General features: G+C 39.3%; 1 protein-coding gene and 2 pseudogenes across 9 annotated transcripts in view; 2 read left to right on the top strand and 1 right to left on the bottom strand.

The window, feature by feature from the left end:
* The first annotated feature begins 2,763 nt into the window (after positions 1-2,763).
* On the top strand, positions 2,764-3,148 carry LOC119535518 (annotated as a pseudogene).
* A 93-nt stretch (positions 3,149-3,241) lies between these two features.
* On the top strand, positions 3,242-3,765 carry LOC119534695 (annotated as a pseudogene).
* A 7,638-nt stretch (positions 3,766-11,403) lies between these two features.
* Positions 11,404-19,471, bottom strand: part of LOC119534679 (zinc finger protein 596-like) — a 74,060-nt gene continuing 65,992 nt past the window's right edge. For all 9 annotated transcript variants that reach the window (XM_037837294.1, XM_037837292.1, XM_037837296.1 and 6 more), the window contains one exon: positions 11,404-19,353. In XM_037837294.1, the coding sequence (XP_037693222.1) occupies positions 17,902-19,353 (1,452 nt within the window). In that variant the 3' untranslated portion in view covers positions 11,404-17,901. The remainder of the gene's footprint in view (positions 19,354-19,471) is intronic.

Raw genomic sequence — 19,471 nt, 5'->3', positions numbered from 1 at the left:
GGTCTCAGACTACCTGATTTTAAAGAATATTAACATCCTACAGTGGTTAAAAGAGCATAGTAGTGGCATAAATAGAGGTATTCTGACCAGTGGAATAGAAGTGAGTTTTCAGAAATAGACAATCTCATCAGTGGACAATTGATCTTTGATAAAGTGGTCAAGTCAAATCAACTATGACAGAGCAGTCTCCAACAAATGATGCTTAGAGAACTGGATATCTACATCCAGAAGAATGAAAGAGTACCAAATCTCAAACTGTATGCAAAGACTAACTCAAAATGGATCAAAGACCTAAACATTAGAACTAAGACCACAAAACTTTTAGAAGAAAATATAGAAAATATCTTAAGGATGTTGTGATAGGTGGTGGTTTCCTAGACCTTAGAGCCAAAGTGCAAGCAATGAAAGAAGAAATAGATAAATGGGATCTCTTCAAAATTGAAAACTTTTGCACATCAATGGACTTTGTCAGGAAAGTAAAAAGGTAGCCTACACAATTGGAGGCAATATTTGGTAGCCACATGTCAGATAAGGGTTTAATATCCAGAATCTGTAAAGAGATCCTACAATACAACAAAAGGATTAAAAAGAAAACACAATTAAAAATGGGCAAAAGACATGGCCAGACCATTTTCTGAAGAGGAAATACAAATGGTTCAAATACATGTGAGAAGAGGCTCAACTTCACTTGCAAATCAAAACCACAATGAGATATCATCTCACACCTACTAGAATGACCATTATCAAGAAAAGAGAAACTTGCAAGTATAGAGGATGTGGAGAAAGGCACATTTGTTCACAGTTTGTGGGAATGTTGAATGATGATTCCACCTCTGGAAGGCAGTTTGGCAGTTCCTCAGGGAGCTAAGTATAGAATTGCTATATGATCCAGCAATTCCATTGCTAGGTATATACTTGAAGAAACTGAAAGCAAGGACATGAATGGTTGTTTGTAATCCAGTGTTTACAGTGGCATTATTGACAATTGCCAAGAGATGGAAACAACAAATGTGGATTAAAAAAAACTGCAGTATATGTATATGATAGAATATTACACACTTGTAAGACACAATAAAGTCATGACACATAACAATGTGGATGAACCTTGAGGACATTATGTTGAGTGAAAAAAGCCAGAGACAACAGGACAGATACTGTATGGTCTGATGAATATGAACTAACTATAATGAGCAAACTCTGAGAGTTCAAATAAAAACACAGGTTATCAATAGGGTAGAGGTTGGGAATTTGATGCTGAAGGAGTACAAATGTTAAACAGAATTGATTATAAAGTTCCAGAAATGGATAGGACAATACCATGTGATGTAACACAATTTGTAAGTATAATGAAAAAAGCTGAGTGTGAATATGGTTGAAAGAGGAAGTTTGGGAAATGTATAGCACCAGAAGGAAAGACAGAGGATAAAACTTGGACTTTATAACTTAACAAACGCTAGAGTACACAATGATTGTGATTAAACATAGAAATATAAGAAAGTCAATGTGAATGTCAACATTGTCAGGTGTTGAAATTGGGATGGTATCTGGGAAAAAATACAGTGAAAATTAGGGACTATAATTAACAATAACATTGTAATATTTTCCATTAATTGTAAGAAAGGCAATACAGCAAAGCTCATGTCAACAGAGGGATATAGAAGGGAGGGTTTGGGATTTTTGTTTCTTTTATATTTTATTTTTTCTTTATCTTTTTATCATTTTCTTTTTTTCTTCCTTTTTTGTGGAAGAAATGGAAATGTTCTCTTATAGATTGTGATAGTGAAAGCATTATTATATCATTATACTGGGAGCTACTAATTATTCACTTAGGATGGATTGCATGATGTGTGAATAAAACCGTTTAAAAAAGAAACAGAAACATACAAGTACTTGAGAAGATGTGGATCAAGAGATATACCTATTCATTGTTCATATGGAAGTAGAATGGTGCGGCCCCTCTGGAGGGCAGTGTGGTAGTTCCACAGAAGGCTAAATATAGGGTTGCCATATGATCCTGGAACCTGTTACAGGGTATATGCTTGGAAGAACTGAAGGCATGGATAGGAATAGACATTTACACACTGGCGGTTATGACAGCAGTATTCATGATTTGCAATGAATACATGGGCCTAAGGGTACATCAGTGTGTGAATGGAAGGGAGACCTGTGGTGTATATATACAATGGTATATCAAATGGCTGCAAGAAGGAATGAAGTTGTGAGGCATGCAACTAGGTGAATGAATTTTGAGGACATAATATTGAGTGAAATAAGCCAGAAACAAAAGGACAAATATTGTAAGGCCTCAGTAATAAAAAATAACTACAATCAGCAGGTGCTGAGAATTGAATTCGAGAGCATAGGAACCGAGGGATAGAACATGGACAGAGATTGGGCCATTGATGATGCAGGAGTGCAGAGTGTTCAAGTTTTGTTTTAAAGGTCCATAGATGTTAAGCACTTAGAGCAGTCACATTTATTCCTGAGATTTGATGGTTAAGAGATGTTTATTTGGAGGCACCAACAGGCCCCTGCCAGGGATGTTATGAGAAGGGGGATTCCAAGGATAGGCACCTGTGGACAGATGGCAAGGCCCACCATGAAACTTCTGGGCCCTCTCTACAATGCACCTTATGGTCTTGGTCATGGAGGGTGGCTGTGAGGACTGAACCGGACCTCAAGTGCAAAGGGCGCTGCATGTGCATGGCATGAGATGGTTGCTAAATAAAAGGTGGCTGTTAGGCAAGAAAAGTATGATCAGCAATGGGAAAGTTGCCAGCCTCAGCTACCACATAGGAAAGTACAGTTTACAAAAATTTCTCTGAGCATCACTATATGAGAGTCTGCCTAGTATTTCAAGAGCATGGTGTTGGATTGAATGCTGCACAGTTCAAATATCTGCTTATTTTCACCCTGAAAGATCTGTTTGGGCAGGTTGATGCTGCCTTGCCCTTGAACATCCTAAAATATGAAGAGAAGATCTTGTCAGCCATCTTGAGAATATGTAGCAGTGGCCTTGTCAAACTGGAGCTCACTGACCCTGTTAGGATCCTATAAAGGAAAAAAAAAAAGTGCTTTCAGAGTGATTCAGGTTTCTCCATTTCTCCTTGCATTATCTGGTAATAGTATGGAACTAGTATTGGACTGAATCTTCAGTTTCAGAAACATTCCTCCATTCTCAAAAGTACTTTTGGTGCCAGCTTAATGTTTGAAGATTGAAGCAGGCTGAAAGCACTTGTTGATGGAATGTGAGGTGTTGAAGATGTTCCTGGGAATTCCCAGCCACTGCATTTGGTGGGGTGAACTTCAGAGGAAAATTTGTCTGAACCAACTGGTGCAGAGAAGGCAGCACCTTCAGCATACGCATGTCAAAATTGGAGACTGAGCTGAACACAGCAGGTCCTTCACACAGAGTATGTGGCTACCTTCTCAGAATTAACAAGGGATTTAATCCTTGGCATTTAAATGAAGATTTTGCAAAATAAACCAAGTTTGGAAAAACAATTGTGCATGGAGTTTTGATCAATGGACTTATTTAAGCTCTCTTCTGTACTAAAATGCCAGAACCAAGCTGTGTTTTGTTTCCCAGGAAATTAACTACCCAGCCCCTTTATATGTTGGAGAAGTTGTTAAAGCTTCTGCAAAGTGAAAAAATCAAAGTGGTTCATTGCTTTTATTGCAGTGTCATGTTCTGTGATACAAAGTAAAAAGACTGTTATGGAAGGCTTGGTTAAGGTTGTGGTCCCAGAAATTCCCACATCCTGAAATAAGTGTTTAAAGATGGAAGAGCCCTTGGGGAAAAAGAGATTGCTGTTCTGCACCAAAGAATGGCCGTAGACCCAGATGCTGCTCATATGGGGGTGCATGCGATAGGTAATAAGGTGTTCAAATGTCCACTTTCCATTGGCGTCACACAGACTTAAATATATGCATGATTTCATCATCTGTCTAGGATTTTTAAAGTTCAAAAAACATTGAGAAGATTATTAGCTAGCTAAAGGTTCTACTTTAAGGATTTCAAACTTAGATTTGCATACAGATAACATAAACCTACATATATCTGTGGAGAAAACTTTCTCACTGAATTTACAACTCTCTGGCATTTAGTTATTGAAGGCAACAATGGAATTTGAGTCATCTTTGAACACCCACCCTTTACCAGTAAATATTCTCAGACCCTATTCTTGTGCAGTTTCTGTATCTGTTTATTGTAATTTGTTACTCATTACATAAAGATGACATCTTGCTCAAGCTTCAGTGGACTTGCCTTTCAAATGGTTTTCCTGTTAGTGGGAAAGGGCTTATGTGCAGACTTGGACTCAGTTAGCACACTTTTCAGTCTTACCTACACAATGGGGATAATAACTTCCATATAGGATTGTTGTTACATATGATAGATAAACAGAGCTAAGCATAGGGTCTGCCTTGTAAACTGTAGCTACTTTATTGTCCATTCTCCCTGTGACTGAGGTTGCAATTTTCCCAAGTTTAAAGGTACCTGGCACATAGTTAAACAGTTAATGGGCCAGTCTTTAAGGGTGTTAACCAAGTATTGTTATTCCAAACCTGGACTGAGTCTTGAATGTAAAGTATCTATTTTGGTAGTTCAGATTCTTTCCCCCCTCCTTTGAAAATGTGAGGTTTCCTTCCTAATTATATAAATAATATATACTTATTGTAAAATATTATAAGGAAGACTGGAGACCAGGTCCTTAAAAGTTGAGGAGAAGGAGAGGAGCTAAGGTGGTGGCATAGAGAGGAGTGGAAGACAATCACTCCCCCTGGAACAATTCATAAATGACAGAAAAATTAGCAAATAACCTGGAATAACTGCAGGGAGACAAACCTGACTTTCCACTCATCATACACCAACCTGAATTGGGAGGAATGCCCAAGATTGCAGCATAAAATCTGTAATTAAAAACTGTGGATCCGTGCCAAGACCCAAGAGCCCCTCCCTCACAGAAGCCTCATGGTGCTAGAGAGCAGCACTCTGAACAAGCAAGTGTACCTCAGCCCAGCTCCAACTGGGGTTTTAATGTTAACTGCTCAATACAGACAGCAAATCCCCAGACAGACACTTTTGGTGACGACTGACCTTGGGAGAGTCAGGGTATATATCTGTTTCAGGACAGGGAGCCTAGAGGTTTGGGTGCTATCTCTGGCCAACAGGTGAATTTGGGAGCTTTCTGTCCCTTTCTCTGTCAACCGGTGCAGCTCAGTGGAGAAAGCTTCAGACATTTTCAGCTTGCAGTGTTTTGCAATAGAGAAAGCCTCAGCCATTTTAAAATTGCAGCACTCTGACCCAGACAAGGGTGGAGATAGCACAGAGAAACAAAGAATCTATTTATATGCAAATGACCTCTCTCTAGGGGGCAAAACTTCCCAAGAGGAAACGGGAGGGGCCCAGCTCTACTACTCTACTATCTGCCTTACATTCAGAACCAGAACCCAGAGCCTGGGGGAGGAGAGCCATGGGTCACAACACCTTCCACCAGCCCATGACAGGCTGATAGGTGTCACCTGCTGGGCAGGAAAGCACAGGGTTTGTCAATCCTCTAAGACACACCATCAAGGAAACCAGATACTGAATATTTCCTCCTTCTGTGACCTGAGCTTGTTCTCATCTTGGAAAACCTGATTGGGGTGGCCTAGGAAGTCAGATGCCTAGAAAACAGAAAACTACAACCTACACTAAGAAAAACAAAGTTATGGCCCAGTCAAAGGAACAAACTTACACTTCAACTGAGATACAGGAATTTAAACAACTAATGCTAAATCAATTCAAAAAATTTAGAGAAGACATGGCAAAAGAGATAAAGGCTATAAAGAAAACACTGGGTATACATAAGGCAGAAAACAAAAGTTCAAAAAAAAAAAAAAAAAACAACTGGCAGAATCCATGGAAATGAAAGGCACAGCACAACACAAGAGACAAAAGACATGATGGCAACATACAACAGCAGATCTCAAGAGGCAGAAGAAAACACTCAGGAACTGGAGAACAAAACACCTGAAAGCCTATACGCAAAGGAGCAGATAGAGAAAAGAAAAATATGAACAACGTCTCTGGGAACTTAAGGGTGAAACAAAATACAAGAACGTACATATCATTGGTGTCCCAGAAAGAGAAGAGAAGGGAAAAGGGGCAGAAGCAATAATAGAGGAAATAATCAATGAAAATTTCCCATCTCTTGTGAAAGACATAAAATTACAGATCCAAGCGCAGCATACTCCAAACAGAATAGATCTGAATAGGCCTATGCCAAGACACTTAATAATCAGATTATCAAATGTCAAAGACAAAGAGAGAATCCTGAAAGCAGCAGGAGAAAAGTGATCCATCACTACAAAGGAAGCTTAATAAGACTATGTGTGGATCTCTCAGCAGAAACCATGGAGGAAGTGGTGTGATATATTTAAGATACTGAAAGAGAAAAACTGCCAAGAATCCAATATCCAACAAAACTGTCCTTCAAATATGAGGGAGAGTTCAAAATATTTTCTGACAGACAATGAGACTTTGTGAACAAGACACCCGCCTTACAGGAGCACTACAGAGTGACAGGAGAAGACAGGAGTGCGTGGTTTGGAACACAGTTTTGGGAGATGGTAGCACAGCAATGTAAGTACACTGAATAAAGATAACTATGAATAAGGTTGAAAGAGGAAGGTTGGGAGCACATGGGACACCAGAAGAAAGGAGGAAAGATAAAGACTGGGACTGTGTAACTTGGTGAAACCTAGAATATTCAACAATTGTGATAAAATATACAAATATGTTGTTTCACGAGGGATAAAAAGCAAATGTCAACCTTGCAAGGTGTTAAAAATGGGGAGGCATTGGGGGAGGGATGCAACCAATGTAAACTAGAGACTATAATTAACAGAATCATTGTATTATGCTTCCTTTAATGTAACAAAGGCAATATACCAAGGTAAATGCAGATAAGACAGGGGGATAGGGGAGGGGTGTGACACACTTGACATTGGTGTTGTTGTCTGACTCTTTATTCTACTTTAAGGTTATCTTTCCTTTGGCTGCTTCCTAGCTGTCATTTTTTTTTCCTCTTTCTTTTTTCTTTTTCTTTTGCCTCACTAACTTCTTTGACTCTTCCTCCTGCTTTGTGGAAGAAATGTAGATGCCCTTATATAGACAGTGGTGAGCGTATTGAACACATAAATATGTGACTATATAGGGAACAATCGATTGTTTACTTAGGATGGAATGTATGGTATGTGAAACAAAACCATCTTAAAGAAAAGGGATGATGACAAAACCTTGAGGGCAATATACTGAGTGAAATAAGCTAGACACATAAGGACAAATATTGTAGGGTCTTACTGATAGGAACTAATTATAATATGTAAACTCATAGACATTGTTCTAGTTTGCTAATGCTGCTAGAATGCAAAACACCAGAAATGGATCAGCTTTTATAAAGGGGGTTTATTTGGTTACACAGTTACAGTCTTAAGACCATAAAGTGTCTAAGGTAAGGCACCAACAATCGGGTACCTTCACTGGAGGATGGCCAATGGCATCTGGAAAACCTCAGTTAGCTGGGAAGGCACGTGGCTGGTGTCTGCTCCAAATTCTGGTTTCAAAGTAGCTTCTTTAAGGATGTTCCTCTTTAGGCTGCATCTCCTCATCAGAATGTCACTCTCAGTTGCTCTTGGGGCATTTGTCTTCTCTTAACTTCTCTGGAGCAAGAATCTGCTTTCAATGGCCATCTTCAAACTGTCTCTCATCTGTAGCTTCTGTGCATTCTTCAAAGTGTCCCTCTTGGCTGTAGCTCCTTTTCAAAATTTCTCTCTTGGTTGCTCTTCAAAATGTCACAGCTGCACTGAGTTCCTTCTGTGATTTAAGTTAGATCCACCCTGAATGGGTGGGGTAACACCTCCATGGAAATTATCCAACCAGAGTCATCACACACTGTTGGGTGGGGCACATCTCTACAGAAACACTCAAAGAATTACAATCTAATCAACACTGATATGTTTGCCCACACAAGATTACATCAAAGATAATAGCATTTTCGGGGGCATACTATATTCAAACTAGCACAGACACGAAATATGTTACCCAAGATACAGAATGAGGCTAAAGAATGGGGAGCAGTTGCTTAGTATGAGCAGAATGTTCAACTAGGATGAAATTAAATGTTTAGAAATGAACAGAGGTATCAGTAGCACATTGTGAGAATAACTAACAGTGCTGAATGGTGCATGAATGAGGTGGAAAGGGGAAGCTCAGAGTCATATATGTCACTAGAAGGTAAGTTGGAGGTCAAAAGATGGGAATGTATAAAACTGAATCCTATGGTGGGCAATGTCCATGATTAACTGTACAAATATTAGAAATCTTTTCCATGAACCAGAATAAATGTATGACAATACAATTAGAAGTTAATAGAGGGGCATATAGGGAAAATATATACCTATTGCAAACTGTATACTACAGTTAGTATTTCAATGTTCTTTCATAAACAGTAACAAATGTACTATACTAATACTATGAGTCAACAATGGAGGGGGGTTGGTTAGGGATATGGGAGGATTTGAATTTCCTTTTCTTTTCTTTCACTTCTTTGTCTTTATTTCTTGTCTGGAGTAATGAAAAGGTTCTAAATATTGAATAAAAATTAAGTTTGGTGATACACAGCTGTATGAGGATACCGGGGGCAACTGACTGTACACTTTGGATCTTTGGATAATTGTATGGTATGTAAACAATCTCAATAAAAATTAAAAAGAAAAAAGTTGAGAGGAGTATTGAAGGAGAAAATGCACCTGTGTTAATACTAAATGGTCATCTCTGGCACAGCTCACACCTTTAAGACAGGAATCTCTGTAATTAAAAAAGAATTCTAATCCAGCTAGTTTCCCTTATTTCAGGAAATGCTGATTGAAAGAGCTGTAATTTAAGAAATAATTTGACTTGTTATGAAGCTTTTTTATGTTTATGACTTTGTAGTTCAGAGGTGGTGTGTGATACAGATGAGGGCAGAGATCTGGACTGATGGGTCTCCCAGGATTCACATGGCCCACCTGTGCTCTATGGCTTTACACGGTGGCCCTGCTTTGATCAAGAAGGCAAGAGCACATGGTTGGATCAACCCACATATCCTAGAAAAATGTTTTTTATCCTGCTGGTGATTAGTAACTTGATTAAAAAATTTTTTTTTCACATGAAGGGGAGCAATTGAGTAAGTACTAGAAAGAATTATTCTAGTTGCTAGAGGGCAGGATGTAAACAGGGTACTTTAAAACTTTAATATTGTACCATACTGTAGTTGTGTGGGTGGGAAGCAAATGCCAAAATTAATGTGTGGAACAAGGATGCTCTTCTCATGAGTCAGAATGGATGGAGGGCATGCTGGCTCATTGAGCCATCTGAAGGCTTGTTTATAGGTGAAATATTAAACATGCTGAAAATTAGATGTAAGATAACATTGAAAAAAAGAAATTTGAGGTTAAGATTGTCCACACCTGCAGAACTCATCAGCTGGAACTTAGCAGCAGTCTTGGTGTGGGTCCATAAACGGGTGTAATGTGATCAATACTAATAGCTACCATTCTTTTAATGTGTGTAGACACACTTCCTATATTAACTAATCCTTGTAACAACTTTGCAAAAGTAAGCAATGTTGTCCCCATTTTACAGGTAAGGAAACATACTACTGCTGTATAACTTGCCCAAGATTGTACAACTAGTAAACAACTGGGATTCAAAGTTCGGACCCATCATCTTGTGAGTCTTATGTTCCTGTTATTGGAGAACTATCAGTTTCTGTAATAGTATCTTGGTATGTGGCATTAAAGTAATGGAACAAAAAAAAAAGATGTTTCTTTGGTACACAATTTATATTCTTCATAGCACACTTTCTTGTATAATCTGTATGGTCAGTTTATTTAAACATGGTTGCATGGAACCTAGAATAGGGAATGAAATCTTGTTATTCTGTACAGGTTATTGTGATACCCCAATGCAGCCCAGAATATTTTTTGGTAGAAAATAAAAATGCATTTTCATAGACCCCTGGAGAAACTGTGGGGAAAAATGTGGAAATATTAAACTTCCTCACATGGCAATTCCTGAAATTACCACAAGCATTTAGGGAATCTCAATTTAATAACTCAAGCCCTTGATCTTGGGACTTGCCCTTATGAAACTTATTCCTGCAAAGGAGAATCTAGCGTACTTGCTATTATTCCTGAGTCACCCCCAGAGAACTTTCGTTCCTCAGATGTGGCCACTCTCAGCCAACTCTGCAGATAAACTCACTACCCTTCACCCTATGTGGGACATGACTCCCAGGGGTATGTCTCTCTGGCAACAAGGGACAAGACTCCCAGGAATGAGCCTGGCTCAGCCATTATGGGACTGATAATGCAGTTTTGACCAAAATGGGGAAAATTCATGAAACAAAATAAAATTCCAGTGACTGGGAGATCTCAAATGGAGTTGAGAAGTCAATCTGGAGGTTATTTTTATGCATTATAGATATTCCTTTTTAGTTTCTGGTGTATTAGGCTAGAAGGAAATACCTGAATCTGTTGAACAATAAACCAGTAGACTTCACTCTTGTTGATAATTGTGTAACTATATAGCTTTTATTGTGTGACCACGTGTTAGTGAAAACCTGTTGACTGACACTCCCTTTACCCAATGTATGGCTGAAGATAAAATGATGACAGAAGTATGGATAATTGGTGGGGGGAATAAGGAGTCTAGGATGGCTTAGTTGTTTTTTATTTTGGAGTAATGAAAATGTAAAAATGATTGTGGGGATGAATGCACAACTATATGATGATACTGTGAGCCACTGATTGTACAATTTGGATGGATTATATGGTGTGAGCATATCTCAATAAAATTGCATTTAAAAAAAGCATTTTTTAAATACTTTGAAATGTAATTAAGAATTATGCCTGAGTCATCCCCAGAGAACCTCTTTTGTTACTCAGATATGGCCTTTCTCTCTTGACCAACCTGCAAATAAACTCATTACCCTCCCCTCTATGTGGGACATGACTCCCAGAGATGAGACTGACCCTGGCATCATGAGATTGACAATATCTTCTTGACCAAAAGGGGGAAAATAAATGAAACTAAGTTTCAGTGGCTGAGAAATTTCAAATAGAGTTGAGAGGTCATTCTGGAGGTTTTTATGCATTATACATTCCTTTTTAGTTGCTGATGTATTGAAATACCTAGAAGGAATCTGTTGAACTGTAAGCCAGTAGGCTTGATTCTAGATGATGATGTATAACTATGTAGCTTTTATCATGTGATGTGTGATTGTGAAAACCTTGTGACTGACATTCCTTTTATCCAATGTATGGGCAGATGAGTAATAAAATGACAAAAAATATGAATAAATTAATTTCAAGAGATGAAAATGTTCTAAAATTGTGGTGATGAATGCACAACCATAGGCTGATACTGTGAGCCACTGACTGTTTACTTTGGATGGATTATATGGTGTGTGAATATATCTCAAAAAAACTGCATTAAAAATACATCCATATAAAAGTAATTAAGGCCAGTAAATTGTAGTTAAAAATGGTTAAATAGCATATTTTAAGTTACATATATGCTGCAATATAAATAAGTACAATTTCAAAAAATTACGGAAGAACTGTGATCACTACTTTCATGTGGTCCAGGACTTCCATGGAGAAACAGTCATAGTCAATGCAGCTGGTTGTCATGTTTTGGGACACAACATGGAAAATGTTTTGCCACTCAACAGAAAAAGATAAATCCCACAAATGTAGACACCATCAATAAACATTTTTGCTTTGACAATATATATACCACATATATTGAATGGAATCCTGAACTATGTTATTAAAGAAAATAATCATAAGGCCACAATTTAATTGGGGATTCTATATATTCAGAGAATGTAAGCTACTGGGACATGGTCTGTGCTACTCAGAACTGGTGAGTGTTGGATGGCCTAAGGGATGAAGCTTTGAACTTCATTGCCACTTCTGTTGCTGTTTTTCAGTTACCCACATACTCCAGTGAATGCCTGGACTATTTACCTTGTTCTTCACAGCTACAAGTTCTTTCTTAGTACTTCTCACTTTCACATTGAAATACTGGAATTTTGAAAACGTTGCTAGCTTATTCCTTCCCCTTTTACTCAGAGAATATGTAAACATTCATGGGAGACTCCTTGGCTATGTATGTGAATTATTGCACCTGACCTGTTCCCATTGCTATGTATGTTCCCAGCAGGGAAGGAGATTCCTTAACTACAGAACACAGAAAAGAGGTCTGCATGTAGAGCATCTCCCTGTGACACCAGAAGGGACATGCTGGCCATGGGAAACTCATGCCCACTGGTGAAGCTGATCTTGCTTTGTCTGTGATAAGCAGTACTCCATCCTCTGCCTGTGTAAGTCAGGTCTTATGTTGGCAAATCCAACATCCATATGTAATATTTCATCTCTTCAGTACGACTCCTAACCTGGAGCTGGTAATAGGTGTCTCTTCCCAAAAGGTTTGGTAAAGGGAGCATTATCACCAACAAGGTACCCCATGGCAAGGTGGAGGCGTTAAGTGTTCCTCAGTTCAGTAATGCCAGGGTGGATTTGGCACCCTGGGAGACGACAGGCTGGCTGAGTTACTTGCCTCCCTCTAGCTGCATGGGGACAACTGGGATGTGAGAAACCTTCCTGCTAACGATGAACTGATGCTATGGCTGTGAATGGATCTGTGAGAACTGGGTCCAAGAATAATAGGGGAACTTTACCCCAGCTCCTGACTGCACACCACCAACCACCATGGTGTCTCAAGGATCGCAAATGTATCCCAAGGGGAACTTGAGGTTGTTATGCAGGAAGCTCCATTCAGTCCAGGTTGTTTATGTGTCCCATGTTAGATCAATTTTCACAGAAAACAAAACCACTGATGTTGAAAATGAAACTACCAAAATGAAATATTTTTCAACCAGTGAAATACAGAAGTTAAAAGACATATATGCACAAAAGCCAACAGAGTATACTGTGGCTTGTTTAATGCATCTGTTCTAATAAGGGGCTATTGCAGAGTCAGATGTTTTGAGTAAAATGGCACAGCCTGGGGAAATTAACAAGTGATTCCCTGATAAAACACTTTTGCCCACAACCAACAGGACAGAGACACACATTTAAGTGATGTTTATTCTGGGTTCCTTGGAACATGACAGCATTTTTCCCAACAAGGGGGGGGGATTTTTTTCAACAAAAACACTATGGAAAGTTCATGAGACCATAACTGCCCCTTAGGTAAAAGTGATAGACATAGCTATATGATTCCACTCCTGGACAGGATGTGGATGACAGTTGCCTGAAACAGCAGTGGCCGTATTCAGGAGAAAAGGGACCCTCCAGTGGAAGACAGCCCTGCTCCTTCTGTTCTCCCTGGGGATGATGGTGGGCAAAGACATGGAAAATATCCACTACCACATCCCACATTAGGCTGGAAGCAGCAGCACAGAGGGAAGCCTAGATGGATGGAAGCCATAGAACAAGAGGATGCATAAAAGGGCCATACAGGGAAGACAAAAGAAAGACGAGAGAAAGAAAAAAGGTCTGTGGCCCACCTTCAGGGCACTATGGCTTCGGTTACCAAACAGAACAAAAGATACAGAATTTGATGATTCCTCCAGAAGAATACCACCAGTGACAACACTATTAGGAGGAAAGGGGATCCCCTCTGAGGCCATCTCTAGGCATCAGTAAAGGGCAGGAGGAAGACACCTGGTAGGACTGGAGAGATATAAAATACTGCATAGCTGCCTTTTAAGTCCCGAGAACTGAGAAGGATGCATGGCTTGCTAAATCATCTCTGTGCCCCTACTGGGACAGTGAGGAAGACAATTCCAACTGAGCATGAGACAGATAGGGATGATGTTTCACCTTGTCTGTATATTACTCCCTACCCAAGCTAGCCACTAAATCCAACCTGTTCAATTTGCAGGTCTTACCTGTTATTGGATCTTAAGAGAGTAGCCTTTAACCACTGATATGCCCTCTGCAATTCTAAGGCCAGACGAGTGCATCACATGTACTTACTAATCCTACTATAAACTAGGACAGGTTCAATACTCCCTCAGTAAATGGAAATGGTACATCAATAGCAAGCCTCAGCAGGACCTCAGAGAGTTAGCCAGCTCTATGAACAAAGTTCTACTTTGCTGGATGGGGCTGAACCTGTAGAGGATGGTCATGCACCTCCCTTGTCTAAGTGAGGCAGCCCAGCTGATGGTATAGCTTGGCTTACAGATCAGACTGCAAAACTCATAGCTGATGAAGTCCATTGGGCCACTATGGTCATCTGTTCCAAGAATGACCTTTTGATTGAGACTGGATGAGGGTGTTCTGTCCAACAGGTTGAACTATATGTGGTGGTGATGGCTGTTCAGGGTTCTCCAACAACATATGGTTATATATTTATAGATTCAGTGGCTCTTTCAAACCAACTATCCACATTGCCCAATGACCAGCAAATCAATGATTGCATAATCACAAGACCCTCCATTAGGCACAGGGGATATAGCAACAGCTTTTGAGGTGGGAAGATCTATTTGTCTCCATTGTTGACACCCATTGGAAAAGACCATTTGAAACAGAACATGAATAGAATTTCCATGCTGACAAACTATGCACCTAAAAAGTTGCCATGATTTCCCGCTGAATCCACCAGAGAACAAGATGCATAAGTCTCAAATGGAAAAATGGGGCAAATAATGAGGACATTCTGTAAGAGGCAGAGAGCAAAGGCAAAGCAGTCATGTGACTCATGATAACGAGTATGGGCCACACAGCCTGGTGTGCTGGGCCATATCAGGTGGGGAATAGGCTCTGCATGAGTGGCTGTTCAACCATATTAGACTTATTCCTAGCCATGGGTTCTAATGATGTCTCACCAGTCTAGACACATCCTTTATATATGGACAGCAATTCACATGCAGCATGTAGAAGCAAGGACCCCCATGGCAAGCTAGGGGAAACACATGGGCTATACGATCTGACACACAATACCCCTATCAGATCACAGTATCTCACAGTTTATATGCCCCAGCAATGGGTGTGCTCCCATTGGATGCTCCCTGTGAACTCCAAGCAAATGAGGCAACAGAAACTCAGAATGAATGAATCAAGTGACAAGCACACAAAGCCCAATAAGAACTTATTGAGAGGGACCCTGTAAAATTAAAGCTACTAGGACCTTGAAAACTGTATTCCAGTGTAAGGGAAAAGATGACAAGTCACATGGAATGAAGAGCCATGGGATTTTAGAGCATAAAGTTCCCAGATGCAGCCAAGCACTACTCCTATGAAAGTCAACTTCTGGTGTGCTATTGGGGTTGGTGGAAATTGAAAGGATTACCATGAGCTCTCAGATCATCCTGAGGCTAGAAATCCCCAACATATCCTACCTCTGCAGTGCTTAAAGTATCAAATGGAAGTAGTAAATTCAGGACTGTACTTGCTCAGATCTCCAGGAAGTGGCATCTTTGCATAAGGGACTGGCAATGGTGTCCATCAAACATAAGCCTGTTGCAATAGAAAGCTCTTCCTTCCATGCATTGGAAACCAGAGGACCCTGACATGACATCCCACCAGATGCTCAGTCCATGTTCACTGATGAGTCAGCCAAGCTGAAGGTACTGGGCAACAGCCACTGTTTCCCTTGCCTTGAGTAGACAATATATCACCTCTGGCACTGGACAAAGTGCCCAGTGGGCACTCAACTGTGAGTAGCGCTAATAATCCTGGAATATTTGGACCTTATCACCCCCAAGTACCTGTTTCCTGCCTCATCAGGGAAACCATTAGCAATGGGTCAGCAATCTGGTCAGGCTTGTGGATGGAATGTGGAGTTGAGAATAAAACATTCCCTAGTATACTGAAGGGCTTTGGAAACAATTTGCAGCCTGGGAAGGAACCATTCATCTTATGTTTATGATGGCAAGGGCCTTATTATGACAGATATCTTTGGAATGATATAGACAATAAAGGATACATCCAACTTTTTCACACCCAATGAGGCTTGAGATCCTGGTGAGAGAGAAGCTGAGGATGATAACTTCTTGGAAGATGAGGATAATGGACCTAACTTCAGTGACATCAATGAAATAGATGAATTTCCCATGACTCTTTCTGCTGCTTGGTGGATCCACAACACAAAGGACATGCAAATTCTGTCAACATGAAATTTTGGCCCAGGTACATAGATTACCACTCTCAATAAATCTCTAACATATAGAAATTGTATTTTTACTTTACATTCCTAAAATTAATGGCCTCTAATATCTTTTTGCAAATTTAATGGTGGTTTCAATGTACCAAAACATGCCATCTGCAGTTTCATTTTTTCCAAGTTTTTTCTTTCCACTCTTTGACTTACTATACTATGTAAGTCCACAATTATGTCTATATTATATGGAAGTTATGAGAGAAGACAACTTTATCTTGTTCTCTATAGACGGTAAAGCAATGTTTCAATATTTCATATATATAAGGTTTATGTTGAGAACAGAGATACTTCTTGTGTACTCAATTTTAGTAGGAAAAATTCAGCAATCTTTAAAATTATGAAATTAACAAAGTTTTCATATATCCATGTTCTGGATCATAACTTTTACAAAATTAATGTCAAGGACTGGATTCCCATATCTGGACCATCATGATGGGAGCCTTTGGGAACTGAAGACTTTGAAATCCATTAAATCTTTGTTTATTAAGATGATTATTTCAGTGGGTTCTGATACTCCCTAAGGAGCCATTCGTGAGAGGAAACGGGAATTACCTGGACCTCTGTTTGGCTTAGTGAACTACTGTGGAGGACCCTCTCACCCACTAATAGTGTAGCTACTGAGATGAAGTACTGTTCTCTGTAAAATCAATAATAAAGCAAACATACCTCTTCTTACCTGGCAGGTATTTAAATAATGACCCCAAAATGCCTCCCACAGATCCATTAGAAGTAACCACAGAAGCATATTCATTTAACCCAAATCACAGGCTTCAGATATTCCTATCCCCACACCCATACCATTTCTAACACTGATCTCCATAATCCAGCCACCAAATATCCAGTAATTTGCTCAATCATCTCAAACATTATCCCTCATAGACACAATAACCCATATCTACAATTTCCCCAATTTCTGAATAAATGATTTCCCTTGATTTTACATGGAATACATTTTCTATCATGAAACTTCTGGCTCTTCCCCAAGGGTTTTCACCCTCTTAGTAAAGACATTTCCCTCTTATTTAATGTTTTCATGGTTATTCCTATATTATTTTTTAGCAAACCAAGGCTTGTGTTTCACTGACTGATAGTGCACAGTAAATTAGAGACCTAGTGTTTTTATTCCATGGAGTTCATTCATTTTCTTTAAAGGATAAACCACAAATTAAGGCACTCCAACACTGCATACACAGAATTCCTCATGTGTTAATTTCTCTGGCTTGCTCATGAGAGTGGTAGATGAGGACCTTCAACTTTCATTACTTTATATTGTGAGCTCTCACAGGATTTATCAGGCCATCTACTAAGGACTTTGCTACACAGATGACACTGATATTCTCTCCTGTACGAATTTCCTTATATTAACTAAAATAGTACAAAAGACTAAAGGCCCTACATATTGATTACAAAGTGTTTCTTCAGTATGTGAATTTTCTGGTGTGTTTAAAGGTTAAAGTTATGGCTAAAGTCCCTTCCACATTTAAAATGTGTGTAGTTTGAGTTTTTTTCCTTGCATATAAGGTCAGAATCCTGACTGAACGCTTTCTAAGACTGATGACATTCACAGTTTATCTCAAGTTTGAATAATTTCATGTTGTCTAAGAATATAAAATTTAAGATTTCCCATATGGATGACATTCTTATGGCTTTTCTCCAGTATGCCTTCTCTCATGTTTCCTGAGGGCAGAACTCTGAGAGAAAGATTTCCCACACAGAAGACATTCATAAGGTTTCTCTCCAGTGTGAGTTCTCTCATGTAGTCTAAGAGCAGAGCATTGACTGAAGGCTTTCCCACAAGTATGGCATTCATAGGGTTTCTCTCCAGTGTGAGTTCTCTCATGTTCTCTACGATGAGAATACTGACTGAAGGCTTTCCCACAGGTATGGCATTCATAGGGTTTCTCTCCATTGTGTTTTCTCTGATGTAGTCTAAGATAAGAATATTCGCCGAAGGCTTTGCCACATGTATGGCATTCATAGGGTTTCTCTCCAGTGTGAGTTTTCTCATGTCGTATGAGTTGAAAACAATAAATGAAGGATTTCCCACACGTATGGCATTCATATGGTTTGTCTCCAGTGTGTGTTCTCTCATGTTTCCTAAGGTAAGAATATTGACTGAAGGCTTTCCCACATATACAGCATTCATGGGGTTTATCTCCAGTATGAGTTCTCTTATGTTGCTTAAGACCAGAACATCCAGTGAAAGATTTCCCACATAGATCACATTCATGTGGTTTCTCTCCAGTATGAGTTCTCTTATGTTGTGTAAGGCCAGAACATCCACTGAAAGCTTTCCCACATAGATCACATTCATAAGGTTTCTCTCCAGTGTGATTTCTCTCATGTTTTCTGAAGTAGGAACAATCAAAGAAGGCTTTTCCACATACATGGCATTCATAGGGCTTCTCTCCACTGTGTTTTCTCTCATGTAGCCTCAGATAAGAATATTCACTGAAGGCTTTTCCACATGTATTGCATTCATAAGGTTTCTCTCCAGTATGTGTTTTCTCATGTCTTCTGAGTTGAAAACCATAAATGAAGGCTTTCCCACATGTATGGCATTCATAGGGCTTCTCTCCAGTGTGTCCTCTCTCATGTTTCCTAAGATAAGAATATTGACTGAAGGCTTTCCCACATACATGACATTCATGGGGTTTCTCTCCAGTGTGTCTTCTCTCATGTTTCCTAAGATAAGAATATAGGCTAAAGGCTTTCCCACATAGATTACATTTATAGGGTTTTTCTGAAGTGTGAGTTTTCTCATGTTCTCTAAGGTGAAAAAATCTAATGAAAGTTTTCCCACATTGAAGACATTCATATGGTTTATCTCCAGTTTGAGTTTCATTACATTGTGTGAGGCCAGAGCTTTTAGTCAAGTCTTCAGCACTTTGATGGCATTCATATGATTTACTTTTAGTGTGGATCGTCTTATGTTGATTAAAAGATGACTGGTCAAGTAGGGGTTTTCCAAGTAATTTGCATAAATATGGTTTCTTTTCCTTGGGAATTAATGAATGTTGAGTCACTGTAGATCTCAGAGTGAAATCTTGCAAATAATTCCACTGAAAGGAATTCTTCTGAGTGTGAGATATCTGCAGTGGGGAGATGGATGACAGACTGTAAAACATTTCTACATATATACATGTCTTCATTTCCCATCGTATGAATTCTCTACTAATCCTTCAGTGATAGTCACCAATTAAAATCTTT

The sequence above is a fragment of the Choloepus didactylus genome, chromosome 5, assembly GCF_015220235.1.
Source record: "Choloepus didactylus isolate mChoDid1 chromosome 5, mChoDid1.pri, whole genome shotgun sequence".
NCBI lineage: Eukaryota > Metazoa > Chordata > Mammalia > Pilosa > Megalonychidae > Choloepus > Choloepus didactylus.
This window is presented reverse-complemented; position numbering and strand designations above follow the sequence as displayed.